The sequence below is a fragment of the Lissotriton vulgaris genome, chromosome 12 (assembly GCF_964263255.1).
Source record: "Lissotriton vulgaris chromosome 12, aLisVul1.2, whole genome shotgun sequence".
NCBI lineage: Eukaryota > Metazoa > Chordata > Amphibia > Caudata > Salamandridae > Lissotriton > Lissotriton vulgaris.
Window position 1 is genome coordinate 47,480,751 of NC_141700.1, and position 22,596 is coordinate 47,503,346.

Genomic DNA, 22,596 nt, shown 5'->3' on the forward strand with positions numbered 1-22,596 from the left:
TCAGTTTCAGGGTTGCCTGGAAGCAGGTGTGGTTTCGGCCGGCGTTGAGTGCGTGGAGACTGCTGGCGTCGTAGTGGAGTCTGGTGTCGTGGCGTTAGCGGGGTCCAGGGATTTTGGCGCTGGGCGCGGACGGGCTTGCCTTAGGCGCACCAGCTGCGCGGCCGCACAGCGACCGCCATTTTAAGGGGAGCTGGGAGGGAGGAGCAGCTGGGAGGCGGGAGGTAGGGGTTAACGAATGGGCGCGGGGCGGGGCTGCATCGGTGGGAATGGCGAGTAGGGGCACGGGAGGGGCGAGGAGAGACAGCGCCCAGGAATGGGCAGCAGAGACCGAAGGTGCAAGGCTCTTATGGAGCTGAGCTGCAGTGGGGGGAACGACCTACCTGTCAAGGTCAGGGATCGCTCTCCTCACCGCGCGCTGCCGCCGGGTTTAAGGGAAGCTGGGAGGGAGGATCAGCTGGGAGGCGAGAGGCAGGGGTTAACGAATGGGCGCAGGGGGTGGGGCTGCAGCGGGGGAACAGCGAGAAGGGGCAAGGGGCGAGGAGAGACAGCGCCCAGGAATGGGCAGCAGAGACCGAGTGTGCAAGGCTGCAGCGGGGGGGGGGGGATGGGGGTGCGACCTACCTGGCAAGGTCAGGGGTCGCTCCCCTGACCTTGCCAGGTAGGTCGCTGACAGCTTCCACCACGTTTTTGAAGTAAATTGTTGACTTCCGATCTTAACATTTTCAGATGGTGATTGGATGACTTTGGTGGTATAGTTGGAGGAGGACATATGAACTTGAGACAGTATCCACTGTAAATATTATTCAGTACCCGTTGTTTGTAATTTGTTGCCACTCTGCCAGGAATTTTGAAATACTTCCCCCCCACCGGACTAGGTAATACAAGAGGTGGAAGAAACGGTTCAGGGTTTTGCGCCTGTGGTAGGCTTTCCACCTTGAGTTGATAGCGGTAAGGCTCTTCCTCTAGTCTAGGCGGCCGACAGTTTTGAGTATAGGGATGCTGCTGTTGCTACTATTGTCCTCCACGATACCAGGAAGGGGTATGAACCCTCTGAGAATAGTATCTCCTCTGATAAGGGTGGTATGTTTTGCGTTGCTCCTTAGGCCTCTCCAGGATGACCGCCTTAAATGTGTCCATTTCAGGTTTAATGCAGGCCATTTCATCATCGGTGTGACTGCTGAATAAAGTAGAATCAGAGAAAGGCAGATTGATAATACGCAGCTGTAACTCCAGTTTTAAAGACGTGACACTGAGCCAAGCATGGAAGGAAGGGTCACAGTATTCATGAGCTGCCAGAAGAGAGGAATCAGCCGCTGCACCACTCACCTGGTTCGATACCATCAAACCTTTGTTAACTACCACCAGAAAATCTTCTCACTGGTCTCTGGGCAGATCCTCAGCAAACTTCTGTCCTGATTTCTATAATGCCCTATCGTAGCGTCATAACAGAGCAGGTCCACTAGCTGCGTTCAAGGAAGTGGCAGCAGTCCCACATGTTTTACAGCCTACCGAATCTAACTTCTTGCTCTCTTTATCCGGTGGAACTGAGGAGGTAGGTGTAGTATCATTGTGTATCTTTTCTGCTAAAATTACCACGGAGTCTGGAGGAGGGTCCGACCGCAGGACGAGCGAATCCTGCTCAGGTGGTCTGTACTTTTTTAGTATTCTTGATGGAGCTGACTTAGCTGAAGCGAGAGCCAGGAGAGTCATGCCAGTTCCAGGAGATCTGGCACTAACCGTATGTTGATAATACATGGATTAAGAGTTCAAATATGAAGAAAACTATTAGGTCTATGGTTCCAAAAAGCTTTTTATTTCCTATACACCCAAATTAATTGGAATCCAAAAATGAAACAGTCGACACACGTTTCATCTGACGACTTTTTCAAGGCTGTAAATTTGAAACATACATACTTTAAACACTATACAAAATAAATTAATAAGGGTAATCACAGTGTGTTACAGGTTACCTATTAGTCATTTCATTAATCACAAAGCAAGCAAAGAGCACTATTGTGCCAAGTTTAAAAGTATGTTCCAGGAAACATTTTAGGCGCAAGGAAATTATAGGTCTATAAATAACGAAGGGTGCAAACACAAAATGATCAGAAGAGAAAAGAGGGGACTTTAAAGTGACCCCAAAGAGCAAATACACAAATTATCGAGAGTAAAGATAGTGAAAATAGTAAGGAGAAAGGTAGACAAAAAGACTTTTGGCCAATATAGTCATTAAAGTCCGAAGCAAAATACACACCACCGTGTTTTTTTAAAAGACTAAAGCACACCTATTAAAACATGGTTTCTAATTATATACTTTTAACTTCTTTGCTCCAAAAAAGTTATTAGTAATATCGCAAATATAGCACAGTCCTGTCTATTTAGACAATTTGTCTATGAATATTCACTGAATATTCACATTCTAGATATTTAGGGGCCAATTCACAAATGCATAGAAAAGTTCATAAAAGAGTACTACAGATGTACTGCTACTCCAAAAGGCCCTTGTAGCTTCGCTGCTAAGTGAAGATATTTCCTGGACACTCAGTTAAGAACTTTTCAATTGTGGTATGTTATGTTTACATCTAGTAAAGACCGATATTGATTGTCTCAAACCACGGCTCGGTCACCCATTAAAAGATACACATCTTCCTAACAGAAAAGAAAGTTGTGAGGTTCTCACTACCTGGTTTTACAAAAGTGGACCTATCTTCCCAAATTTTAGCATACATCTTCGAGTGATGCTTTGGCATGGATATGGCACATTATGAAGTACTTTCGAAAACTCTTTCCTTTGCAAACACAACAGTATATTATTTTTTCTATGAATTCTTGGAGTATGAAGAACTATGCAAACCTGTAATACTTTTATTAAGGAGCACTTTGGTAAAGATCTAGAAAGGTTAAAACATTTGAGAATAAGTCTAACTGAACGCTCATAGGTATAACTGACCATTTAGTTAATTGCTGGATTTCCATTCTAGTAATTTCAACAGTTAAGTGGATTCTGCAGAAGGCAGACTCTTTGATCTTTCCTTTGTATCACCCTCATCACCAAGTGTCTTCTTTAACACAGTACTGGTTGCTGGTTCTTTAACTAGTTGCTTCTCTATTAATTTTTGACCCTCATATATATTGCCTAATGTAGCAACTATCTGACCTTGAGGGTGAAAGAAATTTACAAGAAAGGGCATAGAATTCTGTATTCACAATGATAAGACAAGTCTGTCAATGTAAATGTAGTTGAGCTTATATAGCGCACAGCTACCCGCAGTGGGTTTCCCGGCGCTTGCTTAGGGAACCCGTCCTGGTATTCCCCTGTGAGATAGCAGGGTATCCACAAGGTGAAAGTCAGGCATGCCGCCGCGAGGGGCCGTTGTGGAGATTAAGCAAGCTATTGCCCAGAGTCGCAGAGTGTGAACCCGTGAGTCGAGAAGGCACCGGGGCGAGAATTATTGAGTCCGTGGAATTTTTAGCCCAAGACCCGCCGAGGCGGGGAATTGAACCCGGGTCCAGGACCGATCTCAGCTTCCGGGTCTGCCGCCTCTAACCCCTGAGCCACACTTCTCTACTCTAGGAGGAAGGTCAACATGTAGATTGTCCATTTTTTTCTACTACTTACCTTTATTATTGGTTTTAGATTTCTGTGCGCATTAGTTCAGTGTCTTCAGGGTCATTTCATTACTCTCAGGCGCCCTTGGGTGGTTATTTTTTTATTCGCCTATGAATGGTCCTTTATGTATCGTGAAGCGCAACCCATCCATACATTGGGCTTCAGTTCGTCGTGTCCTCTAACAACACCCCATCCCTCCCCTTTGGAAGCTCTTTGGATAAACTACTGGTGATACCACTTTTTGATGGATTGGATACATTTCAGTACTGGTCATCAAACTGTGGAATTCACAATGCAGGTCTAACTGGATGGCTACATTTTGGGCATCTGAAGTCCCAATGGAAAATCTGGGCCCCCAGCATTTCGAGAGATACTGTACCCTAACACAGATGGTAACGGGATAGCGTACTGCTGGCGAGTCATAATATCAAGTTATTGCGATAATCAATTGGACTCATTTGCAAGGCCCACTAGACATCCTAATATTACACCTACAGCCATGCCTTTCTTTCATGTGACCTCAACCACTTTCCCTGGGGAGAATTATACAGTTATGTCAAATTAAACTTCCCTACCTCTAATGTCCTTTCTTTCAAATGTTGTCCTTGTGCGCTACTACTGTCAGTTATGTGGCTTAAATATGGTGCCTTCTTCTTACCTTGTACTGTTGTGTTGATTTCAAGGGTGAAATTAGTGGAATGACCATTGTCCTAACTTGGTTGGTGATTTTTCAATAGCTTTCACTACTCTCATTTTCTCCCTCAATTTTGCGTTTTAACTTCAATTCATGTATATCTGGCAACTGACTGAAATTCTTTGGGGTTGCAAAAAAAAACTTATTTTTAAAATCAAGCAGAGACATTATGTCATTTGTGAAGAATGCATTAAATACCTGTGTGGTTCAAGAGAATGCTGTGATAATGTTGCTTCCTCCAGTAAAAACTGGTTATGTTTGGCTCTGAGGTGGCAGTGCTAGTAGACAAGTCTTCGAGTAGCATTGTATGTAATGTCATAAATGTGCACCTTTATTCTTCTGGGAGGTTCCCTTTTCTAGCATGGCTTCTCTGGGATACCCATTCTCATGAGCTGGATAAATAACTGAGTGACCAAGTTTTCATTCTTAACGTTGTCCTAGGCTCCACAAATTTAATTTCCGCGCTGCGAGTTGGACATTCAGGGAACAGTTTTTTTTCTTGCATGCAATGGGACAAAAAGAGCTCATGCTTCGTGTTGGTACTGGCATGGAATCCATACAAATACAAGCTAAAGCACTGATACCTTTATATTAAATAAAGCAGCTTTATTCATGATGTCACTTTAATTAAAAAAGAAGTGTCTGGAACCTTGAACAAGCCAGCAATTACAGTGGTAGAAACTCTGTTTCATGCCATCTGTTTTTCCTACGGCATGTTTTTTTCCTTGCATCCTCTTCTCTTTTTACAAGCATTTAGGTCTCGATGATGTTACAGTAGTCATTTTTCCGAATAAAGTTTTGCAGAATCTGCAAAAAATTCTTAAGTGTCCACTTCAGTGAAACTCCAGACTAACAGAGTTCTCCCACTCTCTCATCCTTACAAGATGATAGACAAGTATTCCCTTTCATATGAATAATTTAAATGTCATTTAAATATTCTAGCAGAGCACACACACACTCATCAATCATGTCTAGTTAATATTTAACTAACAAAGCAGGTAATAATTGTAAATGGCTTACTGTAGAGAGCTGACATTGGTTGTGGTTGAACAATATAGATCTAATTGGTAATTACTTGGGTATTATCGAAGCCTGATGACAGTTCAGTTGCATGCAGTTTAAATAGAAACTGGATTTTTTTTTACGGCTAACAGATCAGAAAATTGCCTGCTCTACCCAGGGTTAGAGCTGCTTCTTGGGCTGAGTTTATACATGCAAGCAGCACCAAGTATGTTGCATGCATGAGAGCTTGTGGTAATCAAAGTATCTGCCATGGGGGTGGGTTGGCCCACTGCTTTGAGAAGATACTACCCAAACATCTACAGCGATCTTAACTATACAGAAAAGATGTAGTATACAGCTTTTACAAACTGAGTGAAATGAATGGACCCCCAAACCAGATGAGCCACCTTTGCAGATGTAGGTGCAAGCGTAGCAAGGAATACGTGTGCAAACTTTGACATTCCAACGCTGGCTACGTTGTGCACCAAATCTCTTTAGGTAGAGTTAGTTTTGAAGCTGAACTGCAGCCACAAGTATTTCTGTAAACTGTCTGATCCCACCCTCCCTGGTTGGAACACTCTCTGGCCATCTTCATGAGTTGTAAAGTATGGGATACATAGATATGACATTCTCCAGAGAATTCTTGCTGCAAAACTCATACAGGAAATTTCCTCTCTCTGAATGTAGTGCCGAAAAGTGCTGGTTATAAAGCTTTTTTGAGAGGTAAGTGTCCCTATCCAAGTGAAAAAAAGAACTTGAATAAGCCACCTCTCTCCCTTTTCACGAGCATAAGTGACTGGGAGTGATGGTGGAGAGGGGGAAAAGGGATACACAGAGAGAAAGAGAGCTATGCAGGCCAGTGAATTTCTTATGGACACTTTAAAAATAGAGTGATGTGCGCTCCAACAAACAAAGAAATATTGCGTAATTCCTAGTCCTGCGTCTCTTCATCCGTTAGATTCTGTCCATTCACAGAGGGCGTATCTGACTGTCCGAGTGACAAATCCTCAAAATCCTGACTCATTGTGGGTGAAAGGATGTCCGGACTAGTGTCACAAGATTCCGTGGCTTGCTCAGAAGTGGCAATGGTGGTGGCTACGCTTCTGGGAATAGGATCAAAATCGTCATCGTCTTCCAAGATTGGAGATTCGTGAACATCTGAAAGAATGAAACAGAAATCTTTGTTAACTTTACACACAAGGGGCCAGATATACAAACCTTAGGAATACTGATTTCCTAATTGAGATTCTCTCTGCGTTTAAAAAGGAAAAAAATGAAACCTTGAAGCTTCATTTTTTTCTTAAAGAACAAGTTATTTACCACCGATAACGCCTTTTCTGGCAAAGACAATATCTAGCCGCAGATTCTTTACCTTTGAATTTCCCCATGTGTCAGACTGGATCCAGAAGATTTTTTGTGAGCAGTACCCCTGCACTCCGGTAGGTGGCATCGGTGGACTCTGTGTGATATCATAGGCAACATCCACGCCACTATATAGGCACTACCTCGGCGCGGAGACATCAGTTACTTTCCATGTTAGAAGCGCAGAGCCATGAAGTGCACTGAAACTGGGGTGTCTAAACTAGGGACCTGCAAAGGATCAGCCCTTACACTATAACTCTGTCACCAGACCAGGGAAGATGGGTGGGTCGGTAAGGAATCTGTGCCTAGAAATTTTCTCTACCAGATAAGGCATTGCCGAAGGTTAGTACCTTGTTCATCTGATAGAGACATCTAGCCACACATTCCTTACCCTTGAATAGAAACTCAAGCAATACCATCCCTGGTGGTGGGTCCGTTGATAAATTTAGACTAAGAATTCCTGCAAGACCGACCGAGCAAAGTGCACATCCCAGCGGAGCTGACTGTCCAGACAGTAATGCTTGGTAAACGTGTGCAGGGTTGCCCACATTGCTGCTTGTCAGATGTCCAGGACTGGAACTCCATGTGCTAATGCTGTGGTCGCAGCCTTAGCTCTGATAGACTGGTTTCTGGATCCCTGAGTAGAGAGCATCCGCTCTCTGAGTCCAGAAACAAAGCCCATCCTGGGTATAGGGGTCATGCCTCCTCCCAGAGGATGGAGTGGGCTCCACGAAAGGGGAATCCTCAAAGGTCTACCGCCTTTGGAACCTGTCCCTGTCTTTTTTTGCCCCCAGCAACAGGCTCTCACCGATTCTGGCCCCAAAAACCAAGCTAGGAAGAGAGGTGTGCCCACCATTGCCAACCTCACCCCTCAGGTGGGGAGGTGAGGTGAAGCACACATCTCATTCCCCTCCATCCTGAAGATGGGGGAGGACTCAGCCAATTAGGGAGAGGCTCATGCCCCTTCCACAGGAGGATGGCATAATAGGGGGTGTACCTACCCAAGGAAGGTACCCATTGGTCCCGACCTGCACACCCCTTTAACACCCTAAATTTAGTACTTAGGGCCACCCAAAACCTTGCCCCTAAGATTCGAGGAAGAAAGAAGAAGGACCAAAGAGCTGTTCAGACCCAGGAGGAAGAGGACATCAACTACTTTGGCCCCAGTCTTACCAGCTTGTCCATTCTATGACCTGCCTACAGCAAGAACCCCCGGCGAGTCCAGCAGCTAGCAACCCCCAGAGGAGTATCTGCTCTTTGACCTTCCAGCAGACTCTCTCTCCTGTGAGCACCGGATTTGCTTAACCCAAGACTCACCTGCAGAATCCGGACACCAATGTCTCGTCTCCGCTATTCTGCACCACTCTGCACCCGAAGACCACGACCCAAGTTCGAGTGGCCCAACACCCCAAAGGGGTCTCCATAACTATCCCTCAAGACTCCCAATGAAGCCTGCAGATCCAACCTGAAGGGCCCCTGCGACCGGAGCAGGTAAGATAAACCAGACGGCAGAAGACACCCCAGTGCCCGATGCCCTACAGCCTTGGGTGGCCCAACCGACAATGTACACGCATCCCCAAGATCCCAACTTACCTCTCCAGCCAGTAGTCGCCTTCAGGAAGTATCCCTTGTCCGAGCCTGCAGCATCTTTGCAAAACCGAGTGTCCATCTAGATTTTGGGGAACCTTGGTCCTAACCCCCAATGCTCACCCTTGTGAGTCGAGTACTTACCTCCAAACCGATTAACCATTTCTCCCATAGGAACGCATGTTATAAGAATCTGGGCCTAAAATGGTTCTAATTGTGGAACTGTTAATGTATGGAGAAAAGTGAACTCAATTGCAAAGTATAAAAAGTCGTACTTACCTTGTATGCAGAGAGCCTAAGGTGTGGTATCTAGGCATAGCACCCCCAGTTCTCAAAGTAACTCAAAAGTAATCTGAAAGTACTTACTGTATGATACAAACTGCATTTAAAAGTGATGCAAACCTAAACCTCATTTTGGTATAGTATATACAGTTAGCTTCCTACATCATATTTTCTGCATTTGTTTTTTTTTCTGTTTGGAACTTCGTAAAGCTTTTTAAGTACCTGGAAGGTGGCGAACATTGTGTGGGAAAATCAACCGTTCCAGATAAGTGAAATGTTCTTAATTTTTACATTATTCATTTTTTCAGTGAGCTCAATCCAAAGCAACCATTGTTTTTGGTGCATCTTGCATTTATTTCTCTGTTGTGTATGAGGAAGTACATGTAAGGGATTCCTCGCTTTGTTTTAATAAAGAAAGTGGAGATTATGTGACGCACCCATTATAATTTAATGTATCCTTCGAGACTTGATGCAGTTGTAGTCATTCCTTTCTTTTGATGGGAGCATTATTTGGTAAAGAGGGTCCGATTTTGGGATAACGGTGTATTTGTGGTATGTAGGTTTGTTTTTTCCCACGATACATATACATAAGTCATGTATGGAAGGATGTTGCTCAGAACCTGGTAGACTATATTTGTTCTTATCATTTGTTTGTTTTTGATTGCAGTGTACCTTTGTATCTAAATATTCCTTAGACGAATGGTTGAGTTACTGCGCCAGGCGGACATTCCTTCACTTGAAAGATTGGAAAAAAATACACATAGATAGGTATACTATTAAGGAGATGTCACAAAGTAATTTAAACATTACAGGGACAACAATTTCTTCTTTTTTTTTCTACCGGATCTCCTTCCTTGCTATTCCTTTTCTTACTTCCTTCCCCCACTCAATCGCTCCAAACTTCTGTGCCCTCGTGGTATTCAGAATTGGTGATATTTAGGGGCAGACTGATCCCAAGGAGCTCGGTCTTATTAGACTATACCTGACACATAGCCATGGTGGGGTGGGGGTTGCAGGGAGAGAATGCCGTTGTACAGAGCCATGTCCAGTCCACTGGCATCACCCAGTTCCTCACATCAGTCCATATCTTGTTCATACTGCTATTCTAAAGGTGCCAGTGACCCCTCCCATTCCTCCCCAAGGACTACCCCTTCAGAATAAGACTCAGGCTCCGACAAAGGAAGTGGGAGTCCTATTGCCCCGGAATTTGACTTTGGTCGACACAGCTCTGGTTCTGTGTCGTCAGGGATCAGAATAGGGTCAGCATCGGGGAAAGTCATAATGGCAAGAGCGGATCCGGTCGGGATCCATGGGGGCCCGCCAGCATGGAACCAGATAGGGCCTTCTCCAACCCTGCAGGTCCCGAAGGCGCGCTGGAGGGAGTTGGGCCAGTCAAAAATGACGCTAGTGTCTCATAGAACTGTTTGATTTGAGTTGAAGTCTCTCGGCTCCCAGAAAACTAGGGAGGCACGAGTCGTCCCATGCGCTGGTTCCGCGCAACCAGGCCACAAACACCGTTGTTCCTTTATCGTGTCAGCCAATGAACGAGGAGAAGTCAAAGCATGCTTTTACTTTTTGTGCCTCTTACCTGGGTACCCGACAATTTGGAGTGGGACGAAGAGGACTTCGGACTCCTGGAACGGTCCAGAGACCTTCCTCTCAAAAGGGACTGTGACTTCCACAGATTTGCATGCCGGGCCACTAGCAGCTTCAGAAACCCCTCCCTCAAAGCCTTTGGTGCCGTAAGCCGGCAGTCGGAGAACGACTTGGAGTCGTGGTCGTGCTCCAGGCACTACAAATACATGAGGTGCGGGTTTGTCATTGACATGTCACAGTAACAGGGGCCACAGGGTTTAAACCAGTCTTCTTCGATGACATCCTTGACACACCAAGAGGAAACCTCAAAAATGAATGACAAAACATCACAAAAATCCTGTAAAAAACTGAAAGAGGGGTAGCTTTTCTCTCGGATCAGCGCTAGTTGGTGCACAAATTAAAGAACTGACAGCGCTCTGAGGTGGGGCCTATATAGGTTATGCGAACGTCACTTCTGGGGTGAATGCTGTTGACAAAAGCCACGAGGAGCCAACAAACGCAACCTACTGGCGTGCAAGGGTACTGCTCACAAAAAGTCGTCCGGACCCAGTCTATCGCCTGGGGAAATTCAAAATTAAGAAATCCGCGGCTAGATGTCTCCATCAGATAAATATTATTATATACATTCTCAAAGGGGAATCGGTAGCCTGGGGACTCCTTCCCCTTTGAAAATGGGTTACCACTAGTTTTAAACTGGTGGTTAAGTATTAAAAATAAGTACGTTCCGATAGGGCTACTGATGTCTGTGGTTGACATATTAAAGCCAGTCCTATGGTTCGTTTTCTTGGCGGTGGGGGTGGAGTGCAATCAAAATAAATTCAACTATGTACAAAAACATACACCTGTTACCAACAGATTTTTAAGAATAAAGAGCACTTACTGCTAAAAGCTTCTGGGTATTGTTTTGCCAATTTCCCTTTAAGAGTTCTAGAACAGGTAACAAAAAATATGTTAACAAATATTCAGTAAGCAGATATGATGTTATGGAGCTAGCACACACCATTACATTAAAATGCAGTTTTTTTTTTTAACAAGAAACATTTTTTAAGGCATGCATATGAATATGGATTTGCAAGGTGTTATATTGATCATGCTTGTTCACAGACAGGTGTTTCGACTAGACACCCATGGGAGATCAGAGATGCTACTATTTGAACTTGTAATTAGCCCAAATGTTGGAGCCCTTCCTCATTAAACATCTTCACAGGAGGTTGGTGTGAAGTTAAATATTCAGCAAGAAAGTTGGGAACCATGTTGGATGCCATGTAAGTATAAAGTTGCATGTCTCCTTTGCAAATGCCTTTCTTTTGTAACATTAATCACCCTTTTACTTTAAGGACTATATTGTTGTTGTGTGTTTGTGCGTGCTTAGAGATCTTGATTTCTGTATGTTACTTAAGATGAAATATTCAAGCAGCAGGATGTGTCAGAGCACTATGGCAGAGAGGAGGGAGGCAGGGTGAGTGCTTGTGCGTCTCGGTAAACGTCCTTGATAATAGTCGTGTTTGGTGCGGTTATTTTGTGAAAGGATGGTGGTGGGACACCTTTAAGTTTCCTTTGGAACAGCCTCAGCTAGCACCCCTAGCAGAAACTCTAGGACTGGTAATCCATCCAACACTGGACAGCCAAGTCAGAGGCAGTTATTCTGGCTGCAGACAGGGAGACCCTGCAAGACATGGTGGGCATGAAAAAATACATTTCAATTACCCCTAATGCGCATGGAGAAAACTCTGTGTCCATTTGGCACATTTGTCTTTTGTTTCGCTTTAACAATCCCATACTTTGGGGATTTGAGATTAGAAAAGCAAAAGTAAATGCTGAGTGGACATCTTCAATATGGCAGCCTACTTGAGAATGAACAGAAATGGAAAGTCAATCACAGTAACAGATGCACTACATTACAGAGATCCATATTAAGCAGGCAGTGATCTCTAAATATGGCAGGCAGTCCTTGCCCATGGAGGTACAAGCCAGGGCTTCAACCAACCAGGCAGGAGACCTTAATAGGTCTAAATGCTCTACTAAGTATGACCGTGGGCTAGTCACTTGCTCTCTGTGCCCTTGTCAGCCAGATTTGAGAACTCTTACAAGTTGGTTAAATGCTGGCACGAACATCTGTATACATTTTTTCACAGTTACCTCACAAGGACAGGCACACACTCTGAACAGGCGTATTATAACACTGCGGAAGCACATGTACCACACAATTAGTCACGCCTATCTCACCTGATTCTTCGAAACACCATATCGAGCTCCTTTTTCATATCCACCAAGGTACGAGTATGATTCAAGAATCTCTCATTCATTTGCTGCATTCTTCCATTGGAAAGGTTATTGAAATTCAGTAGCATCTCATTAGTCTTTTCAAACCTATCCAGCCTATAGAAAAATGAGTGGAAGAAGGTGTGGATGATGTTATCCAGTGATAGGGAACAAAGATTACAAGTGTAATATTTCCTGAATACAGACTGCCATTTAGGCATTTTGCAAAGATCAATAAACTGCTTCTCCTACCTTTAATTTGAAAGAATGTTGGTGTCCTTTTTAAAATGATTTTACGGAGTTTCATTCATGTTTAAATGACCGCCTAATGAAAATAAAATCTAGTTCTGCCTATCAAGTACTGCATTATCAACAATAAACGTTCCAGAAAATTAATTTGTTTAATGTCTGGTTTCATTAAGGTACTTTAAAACAGAAGAGGCTCTTGTTAGATACAGGTTATGCTCATTCAGGCCCGTTTCCAACTGATCAATACATTTTACAGCTGCCTTGCCATCAGTCAGGTATAGAACCTTCAACTAACTGTGAAGCAAAGCAGTTAAAACTGTATGCAGGTGACATCCAGTTGCATACCTGATTGGGCGACCAAGAAAATCTATGTCGAAAATAACCCTTCATGTTTTAAACATGTTTACAGCTGGATGAAGGACCATCACATATGACTGAGTGGATTAATGATAGAAATCCTGATAGGTGAATAGCTTTTAAGAAACAGTCTGTTTTTTGATTGACCTAATGTGCTAACTTATTCAGTTCTAACAATAAAATATTCTCAGAGTATGATTAGAGATTAAAACTCAAAATTCAATATTATTCTACTAGAATGCTGCTTTAGTTACCACGCCACATTAAACCCATCAGACCTTCGGTTTTATGGAGACTGGAATCCGGCAACACTTTTCACACTGAGGCCTTAAAGAAAAATGTTGAAACTTCAAAGACTGGAAACAATCCATTAGCACGACTCTTCCACCCCGGCCCTCACGGACTCACTCTGGCTCCCAGAGGAGCTAAAATTGAAGTTCAGACTTTTCTGCACCATTTTAAAAGTAGAGGTTTGATATGGCACAAACCACTTGCAGTCTGGAGCCATAAACTACATAACCAACTGCAAACTGAGATCATCAAAGCCAACCAACTTGCGCAGGCCAGTTTGAATATTAAGATCTTTGCGGACACCAATTCTCTCAGACCACAGATGAAGGGCCAATCGAAGTAGTCAGCGGTCAGAAACAAAAAACTGAAGAAAAGCCAGTTTGGAAGGACCTTTTCTTCAATAACTTACCGGTACTGCCTACACACTGCCACACACTTCTAAAAAGGGACGGAGCTTAGGCAAGAGTATTTCTACTCCATTGATATTTGGATTTGATAACAATATTAGACCTTTGACCCAGTTATCATTTCTCTCCGTCACCTAGGAAGAGACGGATATTCTTAAAAATCATTCATTAATAACATTAGTACCTTGAAGTACCCCCCCCCTCCCCCCCCCCCCCGTAAGCCAGTACTTTAGAAAAGAATCAAAATAACAAGCAAAGCGGTCAAAGAAATATAAATTTGCCACGAGAACTCCGGAATTCAGATTCGTTCTCAGCACATCCACATCAAAAAAATGGGAAACAGAGGTTTTTTTTTCTAAAGAGAAGGATTTTTAACAGAACTAACATGTGTCTCTGGGCCAATATTATGGCATTGACATCTTCAGAGTTCACCATGCTTAGCATTCTCCCGCAAAATACACCGGAAGCAGTCGGGTCCATATTCTTCTCCCGTGTGACCTACAAGACAAAAAGTAAATACTATAGGCGGATATGGGAGGAGGAAGTCAACAGGTCATTAGTTATAGGTTTGAACTTAAAATTAAACACTGTTTTGGCAATATATCGTTGAATAAATAATTAGTACGTTTAAATTGTGTTAAATACGAGTCTTATAGGATTCTGCAGTCAGTGTTGAAGCATTCACAGTGGGCAATTGTAAATACAAGTCTGAAAAGCCATCTCTTCATACATACCAACACAATTAAAAAAAATAAGAGCTAGTGGGACCACACAGCTTCTCTGTATATCAAGAAGTATGATGTCTGACAGTTATTTACTTATCAGATTCCTGCTGCTAAGAGTGCTCAAGTCTAGTCGATGCCTGCAGGCGAGTCTTCAGGTCTACTCGTTGCCATCTTATCATGTTTCAAATATGTCCAATGGCAGACTTATTTAAGAGCGCCTGCTATAGTTTAGGTTATGGGGCCGATAACAATCTGAGTTTTTTTCTTCCAATGACTGCCACTTAGTATGCCCTCAACACTTTGTTCTTCTCAGAGTGCAGCACCTCACCTCCAATTCGCCCACAAATTCACCTCCTTACCCAATGTGCAAATTCTGAGGCCACTGCTGACCTCCAGACCATCACCATGTGTCTTCTAGCAAGGACTACGACCATCTCTACAAACCTGCCGTAGCAATACGTACGATATACTCAGTCGCAACGCTGACAAAAGCAGAGCAGTATTTCATAGATTTACTTCCTTTGCTCAATGACTGAAATTTCTAATTAACCCAAAGTGTAATCCCACTTCAGTTCAGTTCATAAACTTTATTCGTATAGCTTAGTACCCATAAAAGCACAGCATCATGAGCGGAAAGTAAAAAATACATAGTAATAAATAAATTACAATGATGTAAACATAACATTTTAGCAAATTAAATAGCGAATTAAAACGAACTTCATTGGTAATAAATACATTACTATTATATGAAATATCAGTTCATCCTGCAGTTATACAAAAATATTCAGGCATAATTAATGTAATCCCACATAATTTAGTCTCATAAAAAAATCATGTAGCGCTATTTGTTTTATTAAATGAGCCCCGTTTCCAGTACACACTCGAAGAAGTGTGGGGTTTATGGTGGTGGGCAAAGTTTAACTCCTGGATATTGGCAATATATGTGTGTTTATATACATACGTTGTAGCATTCTGTTTTTTTTTTTATTTCTAAAGCAGTGAACTTAAAGAAGCATGCAGTCCAGGGTAAGTGTAGGGATGTCAATAACAGGCAATACTATTACCAACCTGAAATCATCAACTTAAAAGGATGAATTAACCTTATGTTAAAGGCATATCTCTGCTGCCGACACATTAGCTCGAGGAATTAGTTCAACACGTGAGACATAAACAAACTGCAATGAAAAACAAAAGACACCATACAAAAATAAAACAGGGGAAAACAGATAACTCACTTAAAATTCACCGTTTCCCCTCAAAAAAGAAGTTGCATGAGCGCCAAACGTCACTGGGCGGCCGGGTTTTCCGAAAGAAGAGAGATGTACCAAAATGTACATTAATAAAAAGCCCGCACAGGCTCCTTGCATCCAGAACTGCAGCCCAGGAGCCTCAAAACCTCCCACCGCTGCTAAGCCTGAGCGCCCAGCCACTTCCTGGATCCCTGCTGAAAGCCGCGATCTGATTGGCCCCTCAGCGCGCCTTTCCTATTGGCTGCGGTTTAGCCTGCAGCTAGTTTTACCTGTCTTTCTCGGCACAGAAGCAGGGCAATGGAAAACCAGCCTGCAAATGAAAAATACAACTTTTGACGAATTTGATGCACATTTATTTTATTTCCAAAATTTGTATGATGCACATTGTTTCCCAGTTTGTAGGAGCCATATTGATTCTGCATTCACGATGGGTACTACGATGCACTTTTATTCACCCTTTACAGAATTATGCTCGTGTTGTAGGAACTCCATAAACAGAATAAAGCAGGTGCACTGAGAACACCCAGCACAGAATGGGATCGGCTCTAGCCAATGGGAAGGGGCTATGATTGACCTATCAGCATTCAGGAGTCATCTGCATCCAGGAAGTGGTGTTCAGTGCAGTGAGCTAGGAGTAATGTGCTTTTACCAGTTTATGGTTCCTTTAACTTCTCAGCTTTGCCCGTGCCCTCGTTACGTTTAGCTTATAACCTCTGAATTTCCTGCTCCTTATAACCTACATCTTTGTGGATCTTACTGATAAAAATATTACTTACTGGGGTAAAAAGATTAACTGCATGTCAGGTGAGTTCATTGATTTATACATTTTATTTTATGCAATGACATCATTTTTCTGTTGTCTGACAAAAAGGGTTTTACACACCTACTATTACCGCGATTCACCTACTTTAAGGAGCAAGGGCATTTACACTGAGACCAGTGGTTTTGTATTTATTTTATACTTCCAACTCACTCACGTATCTTTTAATGGCCACTGGTCTTTATCTACCACCCTCTCTATCACCCACTTTATTTCTTGTCTATCCCTCCTTGCTTAAACCATCCCTCCTCTCTCTATAGCTTCTCTTTCTACATCCCCACGTCATTGCAAGCTCCTTGTGACTATCTACCTATGTTTTCTTTCAGTACATGTTCTCCTACCCCACCTCATCGGAGACCACTCACTGGTCTCAACTTAGGATCTCCAACCCCTTCTCTTTTTTCGGACAGTAGCATAAAAGGGGCTTGTAAGTCTATACCTATAATAGAACAAATGAAACTACAAGCAGCATTCTTTGTGCTGTTGTCCAGTCAGTGGTTGAAGAGGGCGGGATCCGAGGGGCATCACGTACCCATATTTTTCAATTTAAGAAAAACAGTTCCCCATCTCTTTGTGAAAAGACAACCATCACAAGATGGTTTATTCAGAGTTAAAATCAGCAGCGGCTCCTCCGCTATAGCGTTGAAGGTACTCCCTCATAGGGCACAAGTCCTAAAAAAAGAAGTGGGGGCGCTGACGTCACGACAGGAAGTGACGTCACGAAAGGTGGCTTGCACTCAGTTGAAGTTTATAGTTATGGAGCTCCTGGTAAAATACGTGGCGGGACGCCGTCCACCCACGTGGTACCCCGACTCGAGCTCTGCTCCCTCACCTCCCCACCAGCAGCCTCAAAAGGTGAAAAATAAAACAATAATAAAACAGGTTTATTATCGTTTTATTTTTCCTCTGAGGGCTGAGTCTTGGGGGTGGGACCATCGCGATGGCGGTCACAGAGGGGGAGTGGTGGGAGTGCTTTAGTGTACATGTCAGTTTGGCCGGCAGTCTTAGAACGGCCAACCCCAGCTGCATACTGAGATGTCTACAACCCGAGCTGTGTTGCCGGTTGGAGACAGCAGGAACAGGCTTTCAGTCTCTCTGGGAGTGCAAATCGAGGGCGCTCAGGCCAATCCTGATGCTGCTTTCATGCTGTGAGCAGCATGAGCTCAGCGCCTGGATTGGGCACAGGGGAGTCTGTGACTGCAGTGGACTGAAGCCAGAGAGGAGTAGAAGAGCAGCGAGGTGGTAGGTAAGTTATTTGATTTTTGTGTTTTGCTGTGTGTTATGTCGTCCCCCTGCCCTACTACTTTGGGTTGACACTGGCCGCTACTGGTTAAAATGCTTCATCTGAAATATAAGGTAGGGAGTCTCCTGTGCTGTGAAACTGAGGGATGCGTAGACAGCTAAACAAGCCTTCCTGCCAGGGTGCCTGCTGCCTGAAAGAAATGTAAATCAATCAATCATGAAATTTGTATAGCGCGCTACTCACCCGTAAGGGTCTCAAGGCACTGAGGGGGGGGTCGCTACTGCTCGAACAGCCAGGTCTTGAGTAATTTCCTGAAGGAGAGGTGATCCTGGGTCAGCCGTAGGTGAGTGGGGAGGGAGTTCCATGTCTTGGCTGGCAGGTAGGAGAAGGATCTTCCTCCGATGGTGGATTTCTGAATTCTTGGGACGGAGGCGAGGGCGAGGCTGGCGGATCAGAGTTGGCGGGCGGGTGTGTAGAAGGTGAGGCGGCTGTTGAGGTACTTCGGGCCCAAGTCGTGGAGAGCCTTGTGTGCGTGGGTGAGGAGTCTGAACGTGATCCTCTTGTTGACGGGGAGCCAGTGCAGGTCTTTCAGGTGGGCGGAGATGTGGCTGCGGCGCGGGATCTCCAGGATGAGTCGTGCTGAGGCTTTCTGGATGCGCTGGAGTCTTTTCTGGAGTTTGGCCGTGGTTCCAGCGTAGAGGGTGTTTCCATAGTCCAGACGGCTGGTGACTAGGGCAGTGTGACCGTCTTCCTGGTTTCGGTGGGGATCCATCGGAAGATCTTTCGGAGCATGCACAGGGTGTTGAAGCAGGATGATGAGACTGCGTTCACTTGCTTGGTCATCGCGAGGAAGGAGTCCAGGATGACGCCCAGGTTGCGTGCGTGGTCCGTTGGTTTGGGTGCGCTGCCCAGGGCAGGCGGCCACCAGGAGTCGTCCCAGGCGGAGGGCGATGATCCCAGGATGAGGACTTCCGTCTTGTCTCCGTTCAGTTTCAGGCGGCTGTTCTTCATCCATTCAGCGACGTCTTTCATCCCTTCGTGCAGGCTGGTTCTGGCGGTGGCGGGGTCGTTGGTGAGGGAGAGGATCAGCTGGGTGTCGTCGGCGTAGGAGATGATGTTGAGGGTGTGTTTGCGTGCGATGGCTGCGAGAGGGCTCATGTAGACGTTGAAGAGGGTTGGGCTGAGTGATGATCCTTGTGGTACGAAGCAGATGACTTCGGTGGCCTCGGATCTGAATGGGGGGAGGCGGACTCTCTGGGTTCTTCAGGTAGGGAAGGAGATGGTCCACTCCAGTGCCTTCTCTTGGACTCCATGGTTGCTGAGGCGCTGCACTAGGGTGCGGTGGCAGACAGTGTCGAACGTTGCAGAGAGGTCCAGGAGGATGAGGGCCGCTGTTTCCCCGTTGTCGAGCAGGGATCTGATGTCGTCAGTGGCTGCGATGAGGGCGGTCTCAGTGTTGTGGTTGGCTCGGAAACCGGACTGCGAAGGGTCGAGGGATCCGTTCGTCTCGAGGAAGGCGGCAAGCTGTCTGTTGACGGTCTTCTCGATGACTTTGGCGGGAAAAGGGAGGAGCGAGATGGGGCGGTAGTTCTTGAGGTCGGTGGGGTCTGCTGTTGGTTTCTTCAGGAGGGCGCTGAACTCGGTGTGCTTCCAGATCTCCGGGAAGGTGGCGGTGTTGAAGGAGGTGTTGATGATGTCCCGGAGTTGGGATGGGATGATGGAGTCGGCCTTGTTGAAGACGTGGTGGGGGCAGGGGTCGGTTGGTGATCCGGAGTGGATGGTGTTCATCGTGTGGGTGGTGTCTTCGGTGCTGATCGGGGTCCAGGCGCAGAGGGTGGTGGTGGGGGGCGTTGATTCGGTGGTTGGGTGCATGGTAGGTGCGCCGAAGCTGTTGTGTATATCGGCGATCTTGCAGTGGAAGAACGAGGCGAGTGAGTCGCAGAGGTCTTGCGAGGGGGTGATGTCGTTGTTTCCGGCGCTGGGGTTGGAGAGCTCTTTGGCGATGCTGAAGAGTTCCTTGCTGTTGTGGGCGTTGTTGTCCAGTCGTTCTGTGAATGCTGAGCACAACTGGATAATCTGCAAATGTAAAAGGTGCTTAAAAGCCGATATTGACTTTAATTGATGGAACTGCATAAAGCTTCTTGATGACACAGCTGTGAAGTCTGTACTTTTAAAGGACAGTTATAAAAAAAGTGCACTATTTACAAGCCTGTGTATTACTAAAATTCGTACTTTGTATGCACTTTTTTTTATTGTAAACCTTTTTGCACATTTTGTACAGACTACCATATATTGTGTGTAATGCAATTTTAAACAATGAATTACTTGTTCACAGTGCTTTCTGTCGCAGTTTGGGACCTCATACACAAGTCACACATACACAAGTCACTATTCTCCACTGCACCAACCAGGATTTCATTCTGTGGCTCTCTGGTTATAGACAGAAACCTATGCAGTTACTTCACTAATAGAGTTTTCATATTGCACAATATTGCATTTCCCACTGTTTAACTGAAATTGCATTTATTTGTAATTTAAGTAAGCTTTATTTTATATGTAGTTACTTGAAGGTGAAAAATGGAAAATGGTTAAAGATTTTTTTTTTACCCACATATTTGACTCCCATACTTTTGTTAATGCACTTTGACCGCTGCTGTTGTCTGAAAAAGAGAGAACACATAGAAAATCACTTCTCTTGACATGGTTCCTGTTGAAGGAGAATATCTCTGTGTAGAAAAGGAACTGGAAAAGGGGCTCTAGAATTAAAGCACTATCGGCAGTGATATACTTAAAGTCATGTAGCTAGTCTGAAAGGCTGGACTAGAAATGCACAAAGGTTGTTGGGGGGCGCTTTTGTAGCACCTCTAATTTTTCCACTCTTTTTCCGGTAATTCAAGCCAAACAATAGTGAATTATATGTTACGCTTTTAGAAAGGGTGACAGGCAAAAACAGCTCCAAGCAGAAGCTGCCCAGTGTCGATCAGCATAGATCTAGCTTTTTTTCCTGGTAGCAACCATAATTTATTTCAACTTTAGCGTTTAATGAGCTGTAGGAAAGACAAAGTAAGGGTGACTTGGTAGGTAAGTGCATAATAGAAGTAGAGAGCGGTTGAGGCAAAGAGAGGTAGTGGTAGATACAGACAGTGCTGAGATTGTGAGAGATGGATAAGAACATGCAAGGAAGAAGGGGAGAAAGTGTTTATGTTGAGAGAAAAGCAAAATGAGAAGTGATGTATTGACGACTGTTCCGGTAAAGACTATGAGGCAGAGATAATATAGACAAAATAATTGAAATTGAGAGAGAAGTGAGGTAGAGAGAGAAGCGAGGTAATACAGTGATTGGGAAAGAGAGTGAGGCCGCAAGAGTTGCGAGGTAGAGATGGGTCAGAAGTGAGCTGAAATGCAGAAGGAGGTACAGTGAGCGATGAGGGAGAGGAGATAATAATGAAGACAAGCATTGGCATAGCCAATAGGTCTCGCTTTTTGGGACCTTATAAGTGTTTAGCCATGCAACAGTTGATGTTGTTTCACCAAGGATATTGTGCTGCATAACTAAATACTTATAAGGTCCCAAAAGCGAGACCTATTGGCTATGCCAATGCTTGTTCAAAGGGGGGCACTAAACGGGTCTCTATCGGGCTCTGTTTTGTGCCCTGGCACAAGCGGTCCGTTTTTTTCGGGACTGCAGTGACATTGATGTGCCCTGCTCACTTCTCACTAGTGGAGAAGTTACGGCATGACGTCATGCCAAGGGAGCGTTGTAGGGGAAGGGAAATCCTTGCTTCTTACATCTCCCATGTGTCTGCTTTTTAAAACACAAGACTCCGACCGTTGTTGCGAGTGAGGGGGGCCCTATTGAATAGCGCACACTGCAAATTGACACCTCTTTTTGAAACTCAGGAGCAGCAACATTGTCTTGGGTCACCGGGGCTTTATGTGGAAACTTTTCAATATTATATACAAGCCATAGTTGCTGCTTATTTATCTTATGCAACTAACAACCATTGACAAAGCCAATAGTCCTGACTTGTTTTAGGTAAGAACTGGATGCAATGACAGAAACAGCAAAATACAAGTCGGGCGGCACACTATGCTAAGCACAGATTTTTAGTTTATGTGTTTAAGCCACGCCCTAAATTACACTGGCCACGCCCCTTTAAGAGACTTCCCCCCCCCCTTTTTTTCATACCACTTAAAGCCCTGGGTGCCACCATAGGTTATGATATATTATATTTACTGCTCACTTGTGATCCGATACGAGTATTAATGTACTGTTCGGCATGCATTGTATGCAACATGTTTGTTGTCTCTGAAAATCGTGAACATATCCAGATATATATAACTGGTGCATGGCTCAGTGACTGCTCACACATTTGCTTACATCTACCAAAAAGCATTAGACAAAACAAGTTATTTTATAAAGTCACGTTTTTATGCCCATTCCTTATAAATTTTGATTGGTTTTAGCAATCTGAACCAAATTTGACTATGAAGGAGGAACGCATGCCGTTTCTGACAGGTTTTGTGTAAATTGCTGTAGAGTGGCAAAGTATATAGTTCCAAAAACGGGAATCCTATTAAGTGAGATGTCAACATTACCCTCATAAGTGCGACAGCGCCTCTAATTTAGCTGTTATGGAATTTACGTAGCATTCAGGTGGAGTAAAGAGTACAGAACTCGTGCCCATTTGATATTTGGCATCTTAGTGAATGATGAAATACTCCAGTCTCCATGCTCTTCCAAAGACTGAGTGTAAAAAAAAAAATGTAAAGTCACAAGGAACATGGCCTCGTGGGTGGATGCTTTGCAGCTACTGTGCCAGTCATTTGTCTGTAATCATCCGTTCTTAATTGCACCG

At 44.4% G+C, this 22,596-nt stretch overlaps 2 protein-coding genes across 2 annotated transcripts in view; one reads left to right on the forward strand and one right to left on the reverse strand.

Annotated features, from left to right (window-relative positions):
* Window positions 1-1,790: 1,790 nt before the first annotated feature.
* KXD1 (KxDL motif containing 1) lies at window positions 1,791-15,955 on the reverse strand. The gene is made up of 6 exons (XM_086947020.1): window positions 15,660-15,955; window positions 14,085-14,197; window positions 12,360-12,512; window positions 11,014-11,060; window positions 3,562-6,464; window positions 1,791-3,222 (listed from the first exon to the last, which is right to left on the reverse strand). The coding sequence occupies exons 2-5, from the start codon at window positions 14,177-14,179 to the stop codon at window positions 6,238-6,240; spliced, it is 522 nt and encodes a 173-aa protein (XP_086803146.1). The 5' UTR covers window positions 14,180-14,197; window positions 15,660-15,955; the 3' UTR covers window positions 1,791-3,222; window positions 3,562-6,237.
* A 321-nt stretch (window positions 15,956-16,276) lies between these two features.
* The window catches only part of REX1BD (required for excision 1-B domain containing), a 64,719-nt gene continuing 58,399 nt past the window's right edge, over window positions 16,277-22,596 (forward strand). The window contains exon 1 of the mRNA XM_086947021.1: window positions 16,277-16,478. The gene's annotated coding sequence lies outside the window, so the exon portion shown is untranslated. The remainder of the gene's footprint in view (window positions 16,479-22,596) is intronic.